The sequence below is a fragment of the Zea mays genome, chromosome 6 (assembly GCF_902167145.1).
Source record: "Zea mays cultivar B73 chromosome 6, Zm-B73-REFERENCE-NAM-5.0, whole genome shotgun sequence".
Classification (NCBI taxonomy): Eukaryota; Viridiplantae; Streptophyta; class Magnoliopsida; order Poales; family Poaceae; genus Zea; species Zea mays.
In genome coordinates this window covers 176,766,737-176,790,930 of record NC_050101.1, presented here as the reverse complement: position 1 = coordinate 176,790,930, position 24,194 = coordinate 176,766,737, and the positions used below count along the sequence as shown (strand labels likewise).

The 24,194-nt window shown below is 41.5% G+C and overlaps 2 protein-coding genes and 1 long non-coding RNA gene across 3 annotated transcripts; 1 reads left to right on the top strand and 2 right to left on the bottom strand.

Moving 5' to 3' along the window:
- Window positions 1-872: 872 nt before the first annotated feature.
- Window positions 873-2,776, bottom strand: LOC103630752 (uncharacterized). Its single transcript, XR_002748603.1, has 4 exons — window positions 2,764-2,776; window positions 2,172-2,474; window positions 1,892-2,014; window positions 873-1,420 (listed from the first exon to the last, which is right to left on the bottom strand). It is a non-coding gene; the product is annotated as an uncharacterized lncRNA (long non-coding RNA).
- A 4,785-nt stretch (window positions 2,777-7,561) lies between these two features.
- On the bottom strand, window positions 7,562-8,713 carry LOC100277162 (DUF3143 family protein). The gene is made up of 2 exons (NM_001150810.2): window positions 8,323-8,713; window positions 7,562-8,042 (listed from the first exon to the last, which is right to left on the bottom strand). The coding sequence occupies exons 1-2, from the start codon at window positions 8,676-8,678 to the stop codon at window positions 7,937-7,939; spliced, it is 462 nt and encodes a 153-aa protein (NP_001144282.2). The 5' UTR covers window positions 8,679-8,713; the 3' UTR covers window positions 7,562-7,936.
- A 220-nt stretch (window positions 8,714-8,933) lies between these two features.
- Window positions 8,934-23,255, top strand: LOC100273829 (uncharacterized). Its single transcript, NM_001360461.1, has 20 exons — window positions 8,934-9,188; window positions 9,313-9,465; window positions 9,668-9,827; window positions 12,793-13,111; window positions 13,238-13,378; window positions 13,470-13,662; window positions 13,741-13,871; window positions 14,169-14,387; window positions 17,164-17,330; window positions 17,949-18,027; window positions 18,475-19,026; window positions 19,103-19,449; window positions 19,566-19,676; window positions 19,760-19,861; window positions 20,308-20,556; window positions 21,104-21,202; window positions 21,455-21,565; window positions 21,716-21,886; window positions 22,006-22,116; window positions 22,664-23,255. The coding sequence occupies exons 1-20, from the start codon at window positions 9,086-9,088 to the stop codon at window positions 22,956-22,958; spliced, it is 3,813 nt and encodes a 1,270-aa protein (NP_001347390.1). The 5' UTR covers window positions 8,934-9,085; the 3' UTR covers window positions 22,959-23,255.
- The last annotated feature ends 939 nt before the right edge of the window (window positions 23,256-24,194 follow it).

The following is a 24,194-nucleotide window of genomic DNA, read 5'->3' as shown; positions in this document are numbered from 1 at the left end:
TTGGCTCTTGGATGGATAGTTTTAATAATTCTGACAAGAATCTGGCTCTTTTTGGATGTGGTGCTGTTATTTGGGCGATATGGAGGTGTCGTAATGATTGCTGTTTTGGTTCTGAAAAAATTAATGATCCGACTAACGTAATTTTTTCCTGTTGTTATTGGCTTGATACTTGGGCTATTCGGCTGAAAAAGATGGAAAGAAATTTGGTGGAACAAGGAAGTCTCAAATTCAGAAAGATGGCGTGTGAGATCTATAACAAGTACTGTGGTTGGAAGCCAATCGACAGACGGATTCAGGATTAACGAGCTTGCTGTGTTTTGGCTATTTTGGTCCATCAGTTTCGTGTTTGCTGTTACCTCTCTGTCACCCCTCGGTAGCTTCAGGTGTCTTAAAAACTCTTTGCTATGGTGGGGTTGATCTTGTTTAGATTCGTGCTACACTAGTTTGATCTGTGTGATCTGTGTCATGGATATGTCGTTTATGCTGTTTCTGGGCTGCTTTTGGCAGGGTGGTTCGCGCAGGTTTTCTTCTGTCTTAGCTGATAGTAGTGTCTCTTATCGGCTGTTAGGCTGTGGTTGGTCCTTGGCTCTTGTAAAAACTTGTGTCTTTCTATTTCGTAATGAAATAGGGGGTTATCCCCTTCGTCAAAAAAAATCATAGCAAATACTCCATCCGTATCAAAACAAAACAGTAGTCGTTTTAATCTTGGTTTTTTATGTACTAGGTGAGTGCCCGTGCGTTGCATCGGGAACATATAATACCACAATAATTTATCGTTAGAGAGCATTCAGCTAACCTGCTCTTATCCAAGTTGTGCCCCCAAGGAGACCAAAGAAAAGACATACATATTATAGATTTCTGAAATTCCTTCGTAATTTGAACCCTCCAAATCCGATCATTAAAAAAATCACTTTCAGTTCTGAAAAATTTTGTTGCTACATCAAATTGTATCAGCTGTCAAATAAATAGCCTAACTGAGATGAATAGCTCATTATGTCATTTTCTGTGAGAGGTTATATTGAGTAAACAATGTTGTACTGTGCTCTCTGCAATACCAAACTTGCTTGATGCCGCAAAGGCAACATCACCCCTCCACGCATCTAAAACAAGATCAGGTGCTCTAACAAGCTTCAGGGGAGCAATGGCTCATCTTGTTGAACACTAACCAATCCTCGTCTCTCATTCCAAAAGTGTCCTCGCCTTTGCCTCGATCAAATTCAGCTGACGCCAGCAGCCGCATCCTTTCTTTATGACCTGCATTTAGTCGTTCTCCATGGCCTTCACCACCAGATGCACAATGGTTCCCGACTTCCCGTTTGTCTGACCACCACTAACTTTCTGTCGCTTCCTCTGATCAAATTTCTCTGAAAGTTCTGAATATCGGGCCCGAAGATCTTCAAGGTATAGATCTGGGTTCTCCCTATATCGTTGAACGAAACAAAATACAATAGTACCATAGAATAGAACGTTTGGCAAATATTTTAAAAAAATTGAGATATCTAAACATGAGGTAGACGATTCATACAGAATTCTAGAGATGCAATACATAGTGCACAACCACATTTTCTTTTTCCTGTCCAATATAGCAACAAGACTCGGTCCTTTGCTCTTAACAAACACAGGGCCTTATATATGCAAGATTAAAAACATGCTTGGAATAAAATTTATAAAGGGTAATCACTATTTGGTATGGAAAAATACACAACGTTGTTTTTCTATATTTGGACATTGATCTGCAATGGGTCATAGTATATAAAGAAGAACTTGCTGAAAGCGGCTTTGAAATAACTAATACCGAAAGTTAACAAGACATGGAATGATAGGAGTATATCATTTGATATAAGAAAGCATAGAGGAAGATAAATTTCAAACTGGTTACATCACAACTTACGCACGCTTCTTCTCTTCTTGTTTCTCCTGCAAAGCCTCCTCTTCAGCAAGCACGTTTCTGCTTAGCGTGCAATTTGCCCTCTGTTGTGGTTTTAAGTAATATTTGTTTCTTCTTTTCCCTTAACTGGTAAATACACAAAAGTGGAATGTAATGGTCAGAGATTTCGGGGTATGTAAAGGTGTAAACTTAAGAAACTATGTACCTACAGTATGCACACAATATCCAGATGTTAGAAGCGCATGAATAGAATTCTGTAGATAATTACCGAACAAACACACACCTGTTCTGGCGTCAGTGTCTCATCAGGGACAGATGCTGACGCATCTGTTTTTTCACTGTTGCCATTGGACTCCCCTTTTGCTTTCCTTAGGAATTGTGTTGCTTTCAAAATGGCAGATTTGATTTCCTGCTGGGAAAGATATCCAGATCTACCTAGAATAGTTGTTACTTCTTGTTCCTCTTCTTCATCAAGTTACTATGAAAATGTGCTCTTCCCCATGTTTATAGACTCCCAAACTCAGACGCAAGCAGATTCTTCACTTTATCAAGTTGTGCAACCAATGTCCAATGGCTTCAATTGCTCCTAATATAATAGAAAACAAATATACAAATCTCATTCAGATTCTTAAATACTAAGAACAAGATTCCGTGACACTTGTTGATAGATTGGTATATGTGCAATCACCTCCAAACTGTTGCATATAGAACACGATTCATTCTTTTCCAAGAAGAACAAAATGCAATAGTCTCTTTTATCAAAATGACTTATATTATGAATTTCTCATCCAATCACTTGTAGTGATATCAGTCAAAAACTATTTCTTGACTCTAGGCAAATACAATAAATTTAAAGCTTGTGTAAGCTCATCCACGGGCTTCGCTGGCGTCGAGAAGCCCCCATAAGCCAGAGCTCCATGTTGTTTTCATCCACATTGTAAACCAAAACAGATCGACGGGCCCTTGTGGCTACATGTCAAGCACAAGAGCGCGCGTGGAGCATGGGTCGAAAGCGAAAGGGACAATGTGTCGTTGATTTAGAATCTAGCGTTCTTACCTGTTAAACACCATAGCCAGGGTGTCAAAGTTCGCTGGGTCCTCCAAGAAGGCCTTGAGCTCGGCGGCGCGGCGTGCAGATGGGAACCGGACGACCGGGGCTCGCGTCATCCCGTCCTTGAGCACGACACTGGGTTGTCTCATGAACATCACTGGTTTCTGTTCTGCATACTGCATATAGAATATTTAGATAAGAACATACAACAAAAGAAACCGAGCAACTTCAACCTCCTAAACCCTAAATCACTATCACCCAATTGAAACGCCTACAAAGACACTTAAAATTAGTACATCAGGAAAACATTATGATTCAGAAGAGAATAATGAAAAGACCCAGGTTACCCTAGTTGAGAATAGCATCATGATTAAAGCACACTCGAAGTGTCGACACAAATCGGGTGGTAGGTAGCTTGACCGAAGAACCTAGAATTTCGGTAATAAAATTTATTAAAAATGGTGACACGAAGATATATGCAACAGTCATGATTATCACCTGGTATTTTAACACGTGTCAAGTCGGATCTTCTTGGTTTCAAGCATTCTGGAAACCTCATTTCCTGCTTCAGCCACTAATTGCCTACTCTATACTTGAGTACCTCAGTTCACCTAGATGTCATATACTTGTCAAACAATACTTGTCACCTAGATGACATATATTAGCTTATGAACAGTTGTGATGGTGGAAATGGGTTTACCTCAGTTCAAACAAAAAAATATTAGCTCCCCTAGATGCCATATATTTAAAAATGGAGGGAGTAACATAACATAATAAGACAACAAGCAGTTTAAGAAGACAAATGTCCCAAAAGACGACCACAATTTTTAAAGGCACCTGATAACAATACCTACTAATAGAGTTAGAATTATAAGCACATGGGTTCAGTTATTTTTTTTTCTTGACTATGTCATGGGCTGGTATTAAAGGTCAAACCAATACAACAATTTAAAGTGGCAATTTAGCAAAAGAACTACAGGATCAGTTCAGTCATAGGCATCAAGAGCTGAATGAAAATGCAAGGAGGTGAGTAGTTTAAGGTCCTTGGGGTACCAAGGGAAGGGTAACATAAGGTCAAGACCATCCCCCACCCCTCACCCAACACATAAAAAAAGGTTAAGGCATGTTATCAACCAGATGAAGGTAGAAACATGAAGGGTGCCGATTTGTCAGATTCCACAATAAATTAGCAGAAGATATTGATCCCACAAGGGCAAAGAAACTAACAATTGAAGACCATAGAAGTGTGAAAATACAAAATAAATAGAGTAGAAGGGTGGAGTAGACTTTTAATGGCAATGGAAAATATGTGAGCGAGTGAACAAGTTGTCAACTTGTGCTGCTTAATCAAAACTATCCTAAACGATGTTTCTATCTTCACTGTATTGAATGTTTCAAGGTTACAAAATTAGTGCTTCCCTTGAAAGCTCCAATATTAGAAAATCAAGCTTATAAGGAAGTTTTAGTGGATGGGGTTTTCGGTACAAATAATCAATTAATCACCCACCTGGAGATGGATGGCTATATGCTTCACAGTCAAACCCTTTACATTCATCAGGTGCAGGATTCTCTCAGGTGCAGCAACTGTTAGGTGTTAGCCACCCAAAGAAAACAAACAACACATGGTCATGTTGTAGCTAATAAAATAAAAAATACCTAATTTAGGTTTCAAGCCATGTGTAGGTATGAGTTATGCTTACACTTGTCCCCCCAAGAGCTTCGATAGCCTCCAAGAACTTTTCATGGAGTTCAATGGTCCATGTGGCCTGATTTTGCTTTTTTGTCTCTTCATGTCCATTGCTTTCAGGAACAGATAATCATTTGTCTTTAGAATAAGCACTTCCTTAGGCTTTTCAGTAGATGGTGAAACCATTCTATTTTTGGTACTATTATTGAGACTTGATCCTTGAGGTGCTGCCTTTTTAGACTTGTAATCCAGTGCTTGGTGCCTTAGAATCCTGAAGCTTCTTCTGTCCAGTGGCTTCATCACATGGAAGCATGCACCCAGGTTCATACATTTGGAAAGTGCCTCTTAGTCGTCACAAGAACACATTGCTGTCAACAAGGAGGAATAACCCTAGAATGGTGAGTTTGGATAGGTGAGAAATCCTTAAGATAATAGAGCTCTAAATATAAACACTTACCGATAAGAGGGGCTTTAAGTTCATTCAATATGTGATGGAACAATCAGAGTTTGCCGAAGTGTCTGGTGCCATATTGTTAAGATTAACCTCCACCAACACCAAATCAAGGTCTGCTTCTTTAGCAGCCCCACATTTAATCAAATCCAGGGTCGCTTTTACTGTTTGGAATGAAAAAACTACACAACAATAAAGGTAATAAGATTAAAATATTTGGAAAATTAATACATGTATTTAGCACTGTTCTACACTTAATGGACCCTGCAATTGACATCACTACACATATAAAGATAGTCATAATATTAAGGAAAGCTTGGTGATGCTTCTATAGAAAAAATAAATAAATCCCATTACGAAGTCTTGGTGATGCTCACAGCTTGGTGATGCTCACGGCTTAGTGATGCTCACTTTATATTTATTCATCCAGCTGACTTCTAGAAGTTCCAAAGAAGTCATTACAAAACACATAGTTTAAGGACCAGAAGCCTGAGATTGCTCACCATCTTAATTAGTTGTTGCCTTCGCTTCCTGATTGATGATTCCCTGCTATCAAGGTATAGTAACCATCATGTGCGACTATAAACTACACCCAACAGAACTGATTCTCCAAGTGCCTGAAGAAACAAGTGGATCATCAATTAACCCGTCATCGTTATTTCTGCAGGTGTGTCAACACTTATCCCAAATATCAAATGCGCTGTGCACTAAGCATTACTATAAAGTGGACAGTACTTTGCTAATGAACATCTTCCCTTTCCTGGTTCTCTTCTCCCTCTCCGATTTACCTTTTTCAAACATAATGCTGGATATGGATTTATTAGATTAACTGGCAAGTAATAAACATTATTAAGGTAAAATGATGTCATATGTTTTCATTCATAGTAGCAAAATAGTATAGTAGAATCCTTTTAAAACCACCAAGGCGATACATAAGGAAAAAACTACACCAAAAATACAAATAGATTACCAATTCATGACTGCATATTCTTTTTTTAACGGTCGGTCACTGGCAGGGAAAGAATCTGCATTCACAGGAGTTTCTTGAAAGCCCATGAAAATACATGAGTTTCAGTTTTTCATCAGACAAAAAAACAGGGCAAACAAAAGATCCCAGGAAACTTCTACATTGTAGGGGAAAACACTGAACACTAAGCTCATACCTGACTGAGCATGTGCATTATATCTAGACAATTATCTAAATCTGGACCCTCCTCTTTATAGTTCCCAGCCTCTGGAGAAAACAAAAGAGGCGCGCGCGCGCACAAATAAGGTCAACCAGAGTCGTCGATGTAAGGGGTGCTGCTTGAAGGGGTTACGGGGGTACCAAGAACGTGGTGGGAGTAAGGAGCAGTTGGGGCTGACGCTGAATTGAACAAGTCACAGGTACAGGAAACTTGCGCTCACCGAGAGTGTTCCAGAGCTTGATGGTCTTGTCACGGGACGCGAAGACGATCTGGCGGTTGTCGACGGAGAAGGCGACGGAGAGACCGTTCTTCTCGTGGCCGACGAAGCGGCGGGTGGTGAGGATGGTGGAGAGGTCCTAGAGGAGGAGAGGGACTCCTGCGCATCGGCCATGGTTGTCGTGGGGGATTAGGGTTTCAAGAGTTGCGGTGGCGGTGGCGTGAGACGATCGATGAGGGGGAGGAGGAGAGGGCATGGAGGCGGAGGTGGTGGTGGTGGGCGGTGGGGATGCAGCCGTTGCCGCGGCAGCGGGAGAGGAGGTGCCCCATCGTCACGTTCGGCAGCGCGGCGATGGGGAGAGAGAGGTGGATTGAGGCGGCGTCGGTTGCAGCTGCGAGGGATGTGGGGAGGGGCGGGTGGGCGGCCAGCCGGCAGGTGATGCTCGACGAACGGACGGTGCAGCGGGGGCAGGGGTGGTGCTCGACGAACGGACGGTGTAGATCACTGGAAGGCAGAACCAAGAGGGGCAGCCTACCCCTTGTGTTCTTAATAGTAGTAGAGATATATTCAAATGGATGATGAATAATCTATATATATATATATAATATACATCAAATATTGTATGAACTCACTAATTTATTAAAACAAATTTTATTTTAGGCCAAAGGGAAAGGGAGTATGTCAGTGCCATAACTTGAGAATGTGGCAGGACTCAAGGACAAGGTGGTATCCGTTGATGCCTCGTTGAGGTTTTGAGGCACTACTCGAGGACAAGGCGCGACCCTAGCAACTCTGATAAAAGGGAACATATCCTGTGCTCATGGAGCTCTTGTGCTCATATAAGCACTTTAAATCTGGTGTCTTTATTTCTCATAGTGTGAATAAACAATTTCTAGTTTCTTCTGTGTGTCACCCTTGACCGCTCTTGTTGCGCCGCGCCGCCTGTCTCTTTTGTGTCTCACTGCTGTCCACACCCATTGGATGAGAAATGAAGGCACCAAATTCAAAGTGATCATATGAGCACAAGAGCTACAGGATACGTTCTCCTGACAAAAACCGTAGATCAGAAAACACTGTCCTAGGTAAAAACGTGCTACTTCTGCACGTGTTCTTGTTAGACTGATCCAAGTTTGGTACATGGGTTCTAGTGCCACCGATCACATCACCGGAGAGTAGAAAAGCTCACTATTCTGCCGTACACAAATGAGCAAGTTTCGGCTCAAAGGCAGATTTGACACAACGAGGCCAACAAACCAGGCGCATGTCACCAGGAGGCATCCAACATTTCCAGCCTAGTTCGAGATTATTGCTCATGAATATTATTTCTCGACACATGATCCATTTGCTCTTACAATGGCGTAATGGTAGCACGCAGATCACTGGAGCGATTATTTCTTCAGTGCCAACCTCGACTAAGCAATTCCTAGCTCTGAGCCCCTTGGCCATGTGTTCAGCTTAAGGTCCTCCGAGTATGGCGTTCTCGATGTCTTCTCTGCTTAGGGCGTAGCTAAACCTTCTCTCCATATCCTTGTCAAGATTTCCAGGGCCGCTTTTCAAGTACCTAGTTGAAGATAATGTTAGCGCTTTCGCCTTCAATTCACACACAACTGACACTAATCGGGCAGCGATTCATATTAACAGTGATTCGATGACTGTTGATTCTTGTAACTCAGAGAGTAGCTGAAAAGGGGTAGGGCACTGACACTAACACAGCCAAGGATCATCAGAACGCGGGAGCATTTTGGTTAGACTACGAGCATGAATTGAACCCCCCAACCAAGCTAGAAGACATCGACGCAGCAAGACTTGAAGGCACTAATCTGCGGTTTGCATTACTGTACCTGATGTGGAGGTCGGTGACATCGAGGCTGAGACGCGCGTGCCAGAGCGGCTTCTCGGCGACCCAGACGGCGGGGTCCTCGCGGGACTGCGTGAACCCGAGGCTGCGCAGCCACGCCTCGATGCACGGCAGGCTGTGCGTGTACAGCGGCTTCTTCTTCTCCGGCAGCCGCTCCAGCCACTGCGCGTCCGACGGCAGAGCCGCCGCCAGCGCCACGACCCCCGCCCCTCTCCCCGTCCGACCCCGCGCGCGTGGTGCCGGGGCCGCCGCCGCGGCCCCGCTCGGGCGAGCGGAAGGGAGGGCCAGCGGGGTCAGGGCCACCAGGCCACGGAGCGAGCTTGAGAGGGCCATGGACATAGACGATTGCTGCTGCTCCTTACTTCCTCTCCTTTACCTTATCCGTCTGTTGGGCTGTCAGTTATAGGCCTAATTGTCCGGAGCCTTCTAGCCCAAATTTTAGGCTTCTAAATGGGCCGGCCTATAAACAGCGGGAGGGGAAAAAAAGCGAAGCGGAACAAAAGCGCGGGAAAATCCTCCCCGAAATAGCGCGCGGCGGCGGGAAAATTCCCCATTCTCATCTGCACCCAGCAACCGATCTCGCTGCCTCTCCCTGTTCCCCACTCGGGTCACTCTCTGCTCCGATCCTCCGTTGCGCATCTATCCTTCTAACTTCCCCTCCGTCGCCTTCGCTCCGCATCCGTCCGACCGTGGTCAGCTTCAACTGCGCGCACCGGCCAGGCGGCTAAACCCTACCGTGCGCCGCCATGGACTCGGCGGTGCTCTCACTCACCTGCGCGGGCCTCGGCGCCTCGCAGGAGGACGAGGACGGGGCCGTCATCGGCTACGCCAAGAGCGACCACTGCTTAGGTACCCCCGCCTCCTGCGTTTCTTCGGCGATGGCATCGGTTTTGACCCCGTCCCCATTTCTGATCGGCTGGCGAGTGTTTCCTGGCTAATTTCGCTGCGCGCGCGTTTGTTTTCATTTGTGAAGATAATCTGAAGGATCTGCAGAGATTCCTGCGACGGGACGACCCGCAGCGGCGGGAGGTTTTCAAGCAGGTCTGCAAGTGGAAGATTGCGTCGAGGGATCTGGTGCCCATCATCGAGAATTACCAGGCCGACCGCAATCTTGTCATCACTGCAAGTAACTGTTCTTCCACTTTGATTCTTTGAAATACGAAAGTTATGTGTATGGGCTTTCATTGTGAATAGCATCTCCGATATTCCCTGTATCTTTGTTCCCCACTAATATAGCTCTGAAACTACATATTCAAATACCTTTATTTTATGGCGTTCTGATGTAGCGCCCTATTGCTAAGGCTTTCCGCTTTATTTTTGTATCTTAGTGAAAGTATTGGTGTTCCTTACAATGCCTGTGGAGCCCTCGTCTGAGGATGTTGCACAACAGATAGAGTATCTGTGGGATTTGAAGGCTGCACTGACACGCAATGTTGCAGTGACTGTCATTGTGTCTCTTCTTGAGGACCCATTGGATCGTTTGGAAAGGTAAATCTATTCTGTTGTTTTTTATCATGGAGCTCAAACAACTGCCTGACTGAGCACAGTGCTATTCAAGAGGATCACAGAACACTGTTACATAGTCAATCTTTATATCTTATAATATAGTCTGGTGCAAACATAATTTCCCAAAAGGCCTACATTACGAGATACTGTCCGATAAAGTTGGAAAGAGCAAGGTCAATATGGGTAGCCTGTTGCAAGCTCTTGGAGGTTGCAGTGAATTTTTTTACCCCTGTTGCACTTGTTTACTGAAACATCTCCAAGACCAAGGTGATTGTATTCACCAACTGTAGTCTAGGTCATTGTTTTCAGGTCGGGCGGCCAGCTGGTCGTTCCAGAGGACCGACCAGGCGCCTAATCATGATTAGGACGCCTAATTGGTCCTGGTCGTCCCCTAATCGTCCTATATATTTCTGGACATATGTATATATAAGCAATACTGCAATAGGCATTATATGTCTGAAATTGAAACTGAGTAAAAACTGAAAGGCAATATAGGCATATATCACTATAGCAGAACTGAAACTGAAATATTGAATACAAGGCTACAATCAGTAATGCAGTACCTACTACCTAGAGCAGATAATCATCCAAGCAAAAAGCGTCAGCAACAGCTTCTCCAACAGATTCGGATTCAGCCGAATTTAAGCAATAGGAAAGATAGGAAAGGGGGAGAAGAGGGGGGGTGCTTGAGATTAGGAGGTCATCTCGTCGGTAGTGTTCTGGAGCCGCCACCGGTGTTCTGGAGCCGCTGCTGGTGTTCTGGAGCTGCAGCCTGTGTTCTAGACTCGGCAGAGGAGAGGAAAGGTTTCAAGGGTGGCGGCGCATGGCACATTGCCTTTATACTACTGTAGAAGGGCCAATAAAATAGAAGCCCAATAGCCAACTAGAAACCACCCATCACCTTTTAGTGGGTTGTGTCTTCTCAAGACAGCTCTGGTCACACATTTTGTTGGCACTAAGATTACCAGATTTGGTACCTATGATGGCTGAATCAGCACTCCCTAAATGGAGAAAAGTAGCTAGACTTGTGCCAAAAGAAAGGTGAAAGGGGCTGAATTCGTTAATCATTTTAACGACCTGGGAGATTTGGAAGCATAGGAATTCATGTGTTTTTGAACTTGCAAGGCCTTGCATTCCTGATATCTTTAGACAGATCATAGACAAATGCAGGATATGGTGGTGGGCTGGTGCTTCAAATTTGCAAGATTTTATTATTTGGTTGTTGTCCAGGACTGGATGATCTTCATCTAATTAGTTTGCCTTATCTTTTGGTCATGTTTTAGAACTGGTTTGTACAGTTCTTAGGGTCCTGTGTGAGTTGGTGTGGGGCTTGCAAGTCTGGCCTTAGCTGGACAAATTTCTATGAAATGACACGCAGATCTCCTGCGTTCTTCGAGGAAAAAAGTAGCCCACTAGAAGACCCTAGTCGCCTCGACAATTCCTGATCGATTTACCATCTAGTCAGATGACTAATCACCCCTATTCGACGACTAGTAGGATGACCTGATACTCTAGTCGAGTCATCCGGCTGATCGCCACTACCAGGCGACCTGGGTGGTCTAGGTGCGAAAAACAGAGAACTCAAGAATTTTAGGACTCTTTAGATTTGTGCCCCCCTGTTTATCTATTTTTTCTTGAACATATGCTCATTACTAATCTTAGGCATATTATATCTATTTGGTCAAACCTAAAACTGTGAACCTTGTGCTTTTGTTTGTGGCCCTGAGGGTACCAACAAAAACAATCTGCAGACCAATTAAGTTTCTGTGCTATAGTTTCTGAAAACACTTTTAACGTTTGTACCTAGGGTATGCAATTGCCAAACTGAAACAAGTGGTCCTTTTTTCTACTCACCCAAGGGCCAGCCCTTTTGCAATGAGAGTGGTGATGGAATTTGAATGGGAAATCAAATATTTAACTAGATGGTTTTTTACTAATTTTGAGGTTTACATGAATTAATCAATCAAATACAGTTGTATTCTGTTTCACAAGTTTTTTTCACATCATTCAACCCATATTTCAATGATATCGTTTTTGTGGATCATAGTTGTTAAGGCGTCGCCTAGGCGGTAATGCGTCCTCCTCACCTTAGTCTAGAGCCTAAGGCAGCTGGAAGAGGCAGCACGGCGGCTGCTGCAGAGGGCGGTGCGGGGATGGGGCGGAGGGCGGCGCGACCGCTACGGCTGGGATAGAGACAAGGAGAAGCGGGGAGAGAGGGAGAAGCGGCTGGGAGAGGGGAGAGGGGAGAGAGGGAGCTGTGTGGCTGGTGCTGGAGAGAGAGGGAACTGTGAGGCTGGGAGAAGAGATGGGCAGAGGGTTGGGAGGGGGTGAATAAGTGAGCCTAACCTAACTTTAATGGGACAGATGGACTGATTTGGACTGGCAGGGTTATTCTTTTTCTTTTTTTTTATCCCTTTTCTCTTCTTTATTAATAGTTTTCTTGTAATCACTTTCTCAAATATTAATATTTTTCTATTTTTAAATATATTTAAGGCGTCGCCTCTCCTTACGCTTTACCGCTTAAAAGGTAAACATGGGGTCAACCACCTTACCTCGCTTTACCGCCTTAACAACTATATTATGGATTCCGTTTGGCAATTGGATGACCAATGATAAATGTGATAAGTTGCAGTGAGGTTTTACTTACGCCATTATCGCCATTATCTTATCAGCGAAACTATACCTGTTGTATGTGCTATGTTAATTTATCAGCATGCTTCTTCCACTATCTTCACCTTCCTCTGTGCTCATTAAAAATCCTATTTGAAGATTGGTCTATATATATATTCTGTTCCCTAAGGGCAGAAGTGCAAGTTTTATTTTATCCACTACCATTATTACCCCATTCTCATTTATATTATGCTATTTACTATTCTAAACACTACAAGTATATATTATTCATCATTGTGGCTTGAGTTGACATGATTTCCTTTTCAATACCACTCAGAACTTTATTCTCAGAAGATGACTGGAAGTTAGTTCAGTTGGTGCTTACTTTGTTCCGCAACGTCTTGGCTATTCAAGAAATCACATTGACGCAGAAAGCATCTGGAGAAGCTACCCACTTACTCTTCCTGTCTGATAACTTTTTGGAGCTCATGTTCCAAGAGAATGTGATGGACATAATCTTAGTTTTGACTCAGCATATTGATGAGCCCTCTGGTTACCTTAAGGAGGAAAACCTTCTTTTAATGGAGATTTACCATTATCTCTTCTTAGGCCGAGACCCAGGACTGATTGCCCGAGCTTCTAATAAAGGTTTAAAGGTATTCCTTCTTTTTGTCATTTTATTTTCATTTTTGTGAGTACTATTGTGTATTTTGGATGCCCCCTTTTCTGTTAACTATCAGTGAAAAAAGCTGAAATTTGTTTGCTCCATTGATACTCTATAGGATCGTGTTAACGGAGATATTGTTTCATCAGTTGATTCATTGAGATTGATGATGGAAGAGGAAGAAAGGAAAAAAAGAATGTTCAGGCAATTGAACTCAGAACATAGCTCGCTTAGTGGGACTTTTACGTGCTTTTCTGTGGTACTACACCTTTTTGAATTCTACCAACTGGCTCCTACATCATAACCAGATAATCAGATGTACTTGTCTCTGTTTGCATTTGAAATTACAGGATGGATCTAAATCATTGTGCAAAGGGAACCCAAGCTCTGCATCTGCTAATAGCCTCTTGAAAATACGTAATGTCCAAAGAGGACCTCAGAAACGGATAGCCTGGGACAATGAACTTCTGTACGTACCAAAGGAGGGTATTACAGAAATGCTTAGAAGCTTCATGGATCAATTTTTATCTGGAGCATACAATAGTAAGTTTGTTTCATTTCCATTTAACAGAACCATTATGTTTTGTTCATATAAGCTTGAGATAACATGCTTCTTATCAGTCCTGATGCAGTCAGTCTGTGGTGATATCATGGATGAGCACCACTCCATTGAGAAATCTGACATAACTACATTCTTCAAAGTTGCTCGGTTTGTTCTAGCTTTTCAACATGAAAAGGCTTCAAATGATCAGGTCCGGAACAGAACTCATGTGCTGTTTATTCTTTATTCACTTATGAATGCTTTTATGTGCTACCCTGGAGATTCTTGTCTCATTTCACTCTTTGTTCAACAAGGATGACTTGAATTGCCAAGAGGCACAATTACATAACTGATTTCTATTTGCTACTGGACTGTATGAAACTTAAGCTACCGCAGTTATATCTTGGCTTATTTGTGATGAATATCATAACTATGTCTATCCAGGTAGATCTTATTACCATCCTTTCTCTTCCATGATTCATGACAATGTGAGCTTTCTTTTGGCCAGAAATCTGCTAAAGGGATTCAACCATCTGGGGTTTCTCCTAGCAATGAACCTGATGATAATCTGCCATTTCATGGTGATATATGTGGACCTGTTGCGGCCACGTTGAATGAAGATATGTTCAATATAGTCATTTCCAGGTGGCGTGAGACGTATGAGGCTCTTAAGGAAACTAACGACTACAAAACTCTTTCAGCAGCTGGGTCTTTAATGAAGAACATGGTAATAGAATGTGTGTTTTGTAAATTCTACAATGACAGTGATGCTAAATTTAGTTGTCCTAATAAGTAATAACCATGGTTACATGCACATATCAAACATACCCTGTTTCTTGCTTTGAAAAGTCTGGACAAGAAAACTAGAGAGCAGTTTGCGAAAACTGACAAGGGGATAAGCACTTGCCAAAAAATAACTCAAGTTTGAGCAAAATCCCATGGCTTAGCTCTGAATTTTTGATGCAGGGCTCACATTTTAACCTTGATTCTCTATCTAGTTATTTAAAGGTTTATAAAAAAACTCGATCTGTGGGGGTAAGACAGCTCCCGAGCATTATATTAAGAAACCTTCTCACGCAGGTCGAGAAAAACTCTGAACCCTGTCCCACCCATTCACAGCGGCACTCTTTAAAGGTTTATAACTCAAGTAGAGATAGTATTTAGCCATCATCAACATCAACATCAACATAGCCTTTTAGTCCCAAATAAGTTGGCGTAGGCTAGAGTTGAGACCCAACAAGAAGTCACCAAAAAGAGAGAGAGAAAGGGGAGGGGGAAGCTTTTGGGAGGACTAAAAGGGAAAAGGCCTAATCACGGTCCGGACACATGGATACCTTCTTTCCAAGCACTTCTATCCAAACATAATTCCTTTGGGATTTTCTATTCCTTCAAGTCCCTTTTGATTGCCTTATCCCATGTCAAGTTTGGCCGCCCTCTACTCTCTCTTCACATTATTTGTCCTGTCTTATGATGCCTCTGTGCACTGGTGCCTCTGGTGGACATGCCCAAACCATCTCAACCGGTGTTGAATAAGCTGCTCTTCAATTGGCACTACTCCTAGCCGATCGCGTATGTCATCGTTTCTCACTCAGTCCAATCTTGTGTGCCCACATATCCAATGCAACATACGCATCTCTGCGACACTTAGTTGTCTCATCCTTAATGCATTTAACTTGGTTGAGGTCCCTCATCTTCCTTTCCTGAATCCTAGCCATCTTATTGACATCCTTCTCCCCTTCCTTTGTACTTAGTATTCGGTAAATATCATCATAGGCTCGACCCTTTGCCTCACTCACAGCTCGCTTTGCAGTCTTCTTTGCCACCTTATACCTCTCTATGTTGACCGTGCTCCTGTCATGAAACAAGCTCCTATAGCATTCTTTCTTCTCCTTTATTGCCTTTTGAACGTCCTCGGTCCACCACCAAGTATCTTTAGGTTCACCTCTGCTCCCATTGGTCACTCCAAACACTTCTGACGTCATCTTCACCCACATGTTGTTTGCATCTTCTTCTTCGGAACAAGCGCCCTTCACAAAAACTCTTTCCTTAAAAATCGGATGTCTCCCCTTTGAGTTTCCACCACTTCGTCCTCGTAAATTTGGCTTGTTTTACCCTATGGGTACGGATTCAAAAACGGAAGTTAGCCACCACAAGATTATGTTGGGGGCACAACACTCTCTCCATGTATCACCTTATAATCCAAACATGCTTGTTTATCTTTTCTCGTGAGAACGAAGTCGATCTGGCTCGAACGATGGCCACTGCTAAAAGTCACCAAATGCGAATCTCTCTTTTGAATAAAGTGTTGGCTATCCCTAGGTTGTAGGCTACAACAAAGTCCAAAATATCCTCTCCTTGATTCCTACTACCATACTTGAAACCTCCATGAGCCAGCTCATAACTTGCATTTGTTGAACCTACATGACCATTGAGATCTCCTATGAAAAGTTTCTCATTGGTGGGTGCTGCTCTAACAAAGTCATCTAAATCTTCCCAGAACTTCCTTTTCTCGCTCTCACTGAGACTAACCTGAGGGGCATATGCACTTATAATGTTCAATACTACATTCCCCAAAACTAGTTTGACTAGGATAATCCTATCTCCCTGCCTTTTGACATCCACCACTCCATCCTTGAGGCTCTTATCAATCAGGATACCTACTACATTTTTGTTTGCCACTATTCCTGAGTACCAAAGCTTGAAACCAGTGTTCTCCATCTCCTTCGCTTTTTGCCCTTTCCATTTTGTCTCCTGGACACATAGGATATTAACACGCCTCCTTCTCGCTGCATCGACTAACTCTCTTAGCTTACCTGTAAGGGATCCTACGTTCCAACTACCTACATGGATCCTAGTCGGCTCAACTAGCTTCCTTACCCCTCATACCCGTTGAGACAGATGCGAAGACCCTTGCACATTTGTCACTACACCCAAGCGTCGATGTAGCGCGCCACTAAGGAAGCGACGACCCGATCCTTGCTCACTTGACACCGCATCCAGACCACGATACAACACACCACCAAGGGGGTGGTGGCCCGACCCTTGCCCATTTAATACCATACCCGGGTTTTGATATGGCGCGTCCCTAAGAGGGTTACGCCCCAACGGTTTTCTATTGGGTTTCATCTCTATTGGAGTGGCTAAGTTTTTTATAGTTGGCTCGGCACGCCTAATGCAACCCTCCTTGTATCTGGACTTGGGACCAGGCTATGCTGCACCAACATATGCTTAGACAACATAGGCGGAGACGCGGAGTTAGAGAGAGTATTTAGTAAGGGGCATTTTTACACGTACATGCACCTATGAGTGTACTTAGTTTTCAATTGTGATGTCCGTTAGAACATCCTTGTGGACTATGCTCCCTGTTTGTGTATTTGTTATCTGTATATTTCTCCTTAATGCAATTATGCACAATGTGTTTGTACTCCATGTATATTTCTTCTCGGAAAAGTACTACTGCATGCATCCTGTGGGCCCTCATACTGCAGCATCTTGCATTGCAGATTGACATGATATATTTGGTGCTAAAAGTACTCCCTGAAGATTCAAGGGAATCTCAAACAGCTCGTGTTTTGCTCTATAAACTGTTTTATGATCAGACAGAACATGGTCTCACTCAATTTCTGCTGAACTTGTTCAGATCGTTTGATAGTCACAAGCAACCCAAAAGGTTTGTACGAAATATTCCCTTAGGAATTTCATCTCTGTCATTTGCTACTAAAATTGAAGCTTTGGGACATACAATAAGTCAATTAGTAGGCACACTTCCTACACTAGAAAATCATGTTAAGGTGTTCAGAACATTATCTGCATAATACTTGTGCCTGATTTTAGAAAAACACAATATAGCTTTGATCTATGCATCAAGTAGATGACAATTCATTTCCTAAAATAGAAAAGCCGTTGGACATTCTAGACTGGAAAACTGTCACCCTTAGAATTAGAACTCACAGGCTAGATTTTCATGCTTTCAATGCCTTCAATGGTACTATGATGCAGTTTGGATGTTCATGCTCTCAAAGGCTAGATTTTTTTAGAACCATAGATGAAATATCCCCTTCCAAACATGTAATCAAAATAGTCCTACAATAACTGGCAAGTTATCGCAGACCTGTGTTTCTTTTCTAGTTGGCTGTACCTTTTGGCTTATGTTTCTATTATGTGGTTTGAATTATGTTCCCTTTCTGGTTAGTGGAGATCGACACTACCTTTTCCAATTTAATCCACTAAATTTATACCATACTGTCATTTACTCTTATTTAACTTCACTGCCTGTTTTATTTACCAGTGATCTAGTGGATTTATTAGAAACAATTCATATCATGCTACAGCTCATGGAAAAGCTTCAAGCACGTGGTGCATTAAGGGTATGCTATTCTTTTTCCTGCTGTAATATATCTCTTGCTCCAGTCATAGTGTTGAAGTGTATAAATGGATAAACTATCTTCTTCCATTAGCTTAAGCTTTTGGGTTGAACTGGTTCATACGTCCACTCTAACATGATATCAAAGCAGGTATCGATTTCGAATCATGACATAGGCTTTGTTTGTGCCTCCACCCATTTATTTTCACGTTTGCACCTTTCTCTCTGGCTGCACGTGAGTGAGGGTGTTAAAGTGTATAAGTGGATAAACTATCTTCTCCCATCAGCTTAAGCTTTTAGGTTGAACTGGTTAGTGTGCCCACTCTAACACATAGTAATGTTCTCTGTGCTTCATTTTTCTAGCATCTTTTACTCCCATAGGTTCTGAATGGTTCTAAGTGAAGGTGGGTAGCATCAAACTCAATCGACCATTGTTCTATTTTTCCTTTAGGTTGCAAAAAAGACAAAAAAGGTCAGAAGAAAGAAGTCCACAAATGATAAAAAGGAGAATTCAGAACCCAAAGTGGATAATGCAGAACCAAACGATGCTAATCCTACAGATGGAACGAAATGCTCACCTGAAACACTTCCAGATTTGAGAAGCGAGGGTCCTGCTTTAGAATCTTCTCCCTCAGAACCTGGAAAAGTAGACACTAGTGGCGCACATGTACTGGATACACTTGTGGACACTGTAGTTAACATTGAGAGTACCGCACATGCTGAAGGTGACCCATCTTGCACAGACAGTGGCGTAATGAAGAGAAATCTCATTGAAGAAGAGGGTGAGACTTCAGATTCTTCAGTTGATCACCAACCTGCTACAAGTGAAGTTGATTTTAATGTTTCTCGGTTAATATCTAGTCTTGCAAACAATTCTGTTGTGCAAAATATTTGCTGGCTGTTGAAGCATTACAAAAGTAACTCCTACCGTACAAACCATTACATAATATGCATGCTACGGAGATTCTGTGAAGACCTAGAGCTGTCACCGATGCTGTATCAGGTAAAAGAAATGCCTACATATGTTTCCTCACAGTCGTTTCTTCTTTGAGAGTTTATATTCTACTGCCTTTTTGCAGCTATCACTTTTAACAACTTTCTATGATATATTAGCGGAACAAAAGTTGTCTAGTTCAAAGGAGTACACAAACATTGTAAATTTTCTTTCTAAAGTTGTGAGGAAAATGTTGAGAACAATAAAAAAACAGCCACTGCTATTTGTCGACATACTATTTTGGAAGACGCGAAAGGAGTGTCATTGCATTGATGCTGATGCACTACTGAATGAGCTTAAGAATGATGTTGGAAGCAAAGACAGTGAAATTGGTTCAAGTAAGGGGTGGAGAGATCGAATAAATATAGCAGATTCTCTTGGTGACGATGAAGTTGACGTAGTTATACCGCAGGCACCTTATGATGCTGATAAGTAAGTTCTGTGCATTTCTTTAATGATGTTTTGTGTTACTATACATACAAAGATGTCCAGTGATAAAATGAACAATATCACATGACACATGCTAATTTTGACTGACATGCATACAGGGATGGAGATCTATCAGCTGGTGAACATACTGATGACTTTAGGAAGAGTAGTACTAAATATAAACGGAGCAGATTGTCACTTTCAGATAGTGAGGCTGATGAAATCGAGAGGTTCTTGTATGCTCTTCTGTATTTGAACACAGCTAATTAGCTGAACTTCAATCCTCACTTTGATATGAATGGATTTAATTCAGGAACCATGTATCAAGAGATTCGGTGCCCAAAGTTCCAAAACGACGAGGTCGTTCTCTTTTTACGGAAGAGCAAGAGAGGCTCATAAGAGACCTTTATGAAAAGTAAGGGCTAAAATTTCTTCTGAAAAAGATCAATGATAGGTCAATGTCTCTCGGTGTACTTTATAAAGTTAGCATTATGCAGAAATCTTTTTTTTTTGAAAGGGAGAGGCAAAAGACTTGCCGCTCCAATATATTAGAAGGAGTAGAACTAACAGGAAATTACAAGAAACCGAAACGACTTACAAGACTACAAGCAAACTCCTGAACCAGCCTACTGAGCAGACCTATAAGCCCGCCGGACCATGGAAACAATCAACTAACTCTTTGACCACTAACGCGACCTGCTCCGCTGATCTAAGCTGATTATGAAAGATTCTATTGTTGCTCTCTAACCAAATGCTCCACCAAAAATAAATCATAAGGCCATCAAAAAATCTTCTCGAATGCTTGTTGCACCTACTTCTCAAATGATTGAATGTCTATTCCTTTGATGTTGTACTTTGCAGATATAAGGATGGTCCTAAATGCAGTCATATAATAGCTGAGTCTTTAGACCCCAGCGGGAAGATATCTTCTGCTCAAGTTTCTCGTAAGCTTACACAGTTAGGTCTCAGGAATGTCACAAGGAGAAAAAAGGTTGCAGGTGAATCTCTTTCAACTGGAGATCGGACTATAGAACAACAAGACAACTCGCTTGATGATCTGAACCCCATGCTAGGCGAACAGAACCATGGCTCCAAGGCTAAAAGCTCCAGGCGAGTATTATAAATCGTAGTTTGTGCGTCTATTCTTAATGGCACCTAATCTCTATACAGATGCCTAACAAGCAGATGCATGCATTTTACCTGTAGAGTTGATACATTCTCATACTGATATGTTCAAAATAAGTACATCAGGCCTAACAGCTTCATTGGGAACTAGATCTATATTTGCCTTATTGGGTAAATGTTTCTGTAAAGTTAGTTTAAGTTCCTTAGGGTTTTTTCTCTCGAACACACAGTACAACTGTGTAGCTGTAATGCTGTATATCAGAGAGGTGATTCTTTAGTTTAACTATCCAAACATGAGTTTGCTGAATTTGGTAGTTACTTCTTATTAAACCTTAAGTTGGTGGTGAGGTCAGTACCTGACATGGAGCTGTCATGGAGCGGTAGTTTTTTATTGTTTCTTTTGTTTTTTTTTGTTCCTTTTGGTTTGTACTTGTCCGTTTGGACCATTTTCTCAATATAATATAATGATGCACAGTTCTGCGCGGTCATGAAAAATAATCTTCTTATTAAACCTTAATTTGTATTTTTCCAGGCCCAGAAGGAAAAAATTACACACGGCAAGTGATGACCATGATGACACAAGTCAGAGAAAATCATCTGATGAAGACACATTACAAGTACTTAAAAGCAGGTAATGATATACCCACTTGATATTAATCAGCTAATAAAGAAAGCTAAACTATGGCTGAGAAAACATCACTATGGCTTCACCTTAAGAGAGGTGTACTGAACCCTTAGGGTGTACTCATGATTTTAGGGCCACCCTGATTCAACCGTTCTAGTTGGGGTGGGCAGCCTCCCGCAGATAGATGAAGCTGTTTTGATTTTGTTTTTTCTTTCCTTTTTCCTTTTAGATATGCTCATTGCCTTTTAATTATTGCAGATCAAAAAGTAAGAAAGTTCCATTGGTGGATAGTTCACTGAGTGGATCACAGCATCAAGAAGCTCAGCATGACCCAGACTCTGATGATGCGACCATAGGATCCATGATTAGGTGAACTCATTCAGCTCTAGTATATACATAAATACATGCAATTTCAATCTTCATGATACCAGTTGTAGATCCTCTCATTGATTCTATAACGTTCTCATTTCCCTCACATCTCGTACACATTTGACTAACAGTTTCCTTTTCTGTTGACAGAAGTAGAAAAAAGAAGAGGTTATCCACGTCAGATTTTGAAGGGAATGTACGAAACCATCAAGAATCTTCAGACAACACCAAAGCCAAGGACTGTTCACCGATTATATCCCAACATGAGAAAGCATTGCAAGACATTTATCCTGATGATGAGACCATTGGATCCATCATTAGGTGTGGTCATGCATCTTTACATAAACTTCAGGACTGCATTTGTTTAGAGTTTAGACTTCATTAACTCAATCTGTTCCCAATTTTCTTTTAAATAAATCATTTCCTTTTTATTTTAACAGAAGTGTGAAAAAGAAGAGATCAGTGACATCAAATTTCTCAGCGAATATAGAAGCCCAAGAGTCTTTGAGAAATATTAACCTACAAGATGAAACTGTTGTTTCTAATATCATGTAAGTACATTCAGCTTCAAACTAGAAATCCTTCATATTGACAGGTTACCTTTGTAGGCTTGTAGTGTAAGTTCGTGACTATAATCTTATCGTGAGCTTCATAAAAATCAGGGTTGGATTCTGATTGCTTGTAGGATTAGCCTGTGAAGATGTCACAACAAGGGCATAGCCTGCATATGCATGAACTATTGCAAACAGATAATTTCCTCAATTTGACTTTAGTATGTGAAATTGCGAGGTTACATGGCAGACACCAGATAGACAGACAGTGGCGGTGGCTTGTAAGAACATACATGTAGGCATTTGCAGTTTTGTAGAGCAGTATTCGCATCACATCCTTAAATGCTTATTGCTGCAGGAAACCTTTTATTTTTTTAGTTCCACCTTTTCAATATGGCTTAGCATTCTAGGATTGTGTTTGACTTGTCATATCATGTAATGCATTTATGCTTATTGAAAATAAGTAGCTAGGTCATCCCATCTTAATAAGAGAAGCGTACTACAATATGCATTAATCAGTTACGAAAGAAAATTTCTCACTTTGCAGGGATGCTTCTGTAAATCATGGGTCTGATCCAGTCAATAACAGTGACAATACTGTTGAAGATGAACTTTTGGATGATTTTGAAACTGAGCTAGTCAATAACGGTGGCAATACTGTTGAAGCTGAACTTTTGGATGATTTTGAAGTTGAGCTAGATGATCATGAGCATACTGACCAAAGGATCACTGATGATGAAATTATGACTGAATCAGGGAAAGCAACAAACTCCGATGCTAAGGGAAGGGCTGGTTTGAAAAGAAGACACAGAATGGTTATTGACGATGAGGATGATGATTAGTAACTGTTCAGGACTGAAGAACCCGTAACTATTGAGGAGTGGAGTTTCAAATGGGAAATGGGATTAAAAAAAGAACTTTTCAGGATTGTTTCCCTTGCACTGCTAAGCTCTGAGCACGATTCAAGCTGTTTCACACCTACTAGTGCCAGATGTTCTTCCATCTGTAATGTTTAGTGGGGTCACAATCTAATGGAATTTTGCAGATGCAAAGTTCAGGCTGCCCTGCTGTGTGGCCTGCTGTACAGACTGATAATTTCGAGTACTGTTTTTTTTGAAATGAAATACTGTAGAGAAGCCCCCCGCAGCAATTTCGAGTACTGTTGGCTGTATTTGAAACTCCGAACACTGCAACTCTAGCGAATGCGCTCAGTTATACTGTTTTCACTTTCACCTAAAGTGCTCTTTAGACACGGGCGTACCCAGTTGTACATGTCTTTACAGATTCTCATCTATTTGGGGACAAGTACTTTAGTTGCAGCGCACGAGGGAAGGATAAAGAGCGAGATTGCAATGATCCGAGTTTTTTAGACCCCAAATACTGTGGTTCGGAAACCATGATTAAATATGCCCGTAAAGATATGTTGGCTAAAATATGCTATAATATTATCTTGGGATTACAAAAATACTTTCTACAAAAATACATTGATTTCTATAAAATTCCTAAATATTTAACAAAGTAAAAATTGGTTTTTTTTTCTAGATTTCGATAAGCTAGACCTACACCACGTAGGTGGGATACAATATGTTTTACACTCTGTAAATAATTTTATATATCTTATAATATATGAACTCTAAATGTTACACTAGATCAAATTAATTATATTCATTTTTGAATTAAAATTATTTAAGATTTGGATCATGATCCATTATCACCTCTATATAGGTCTAAATCACAAATGACATGCGTCATCTTATACATGAGCAAAAATGGAAATCCTGATTGAACGCACGGGTATAATTTAGTAAACGTAAATGTTGTAATATACAAAACTCAGCTGGGGCAAAATTTCATAGAAATATATCCATATAAGAAGCTCTATGAAAATCTTAAAAAATATTTGAAGATGTCATACGTAGAAAATTGATACGTAAGAAAGTATCTCCCATTTATCCAATGTTAGCATATCTTCAAAAACCACAACATTTTCACAATACTTCGTATGTAGATAAAATTTACAGACACTGTAGAACTCTTAATTCATCATATTTCATTTGAATTCGTTTAGTGTCAAAATA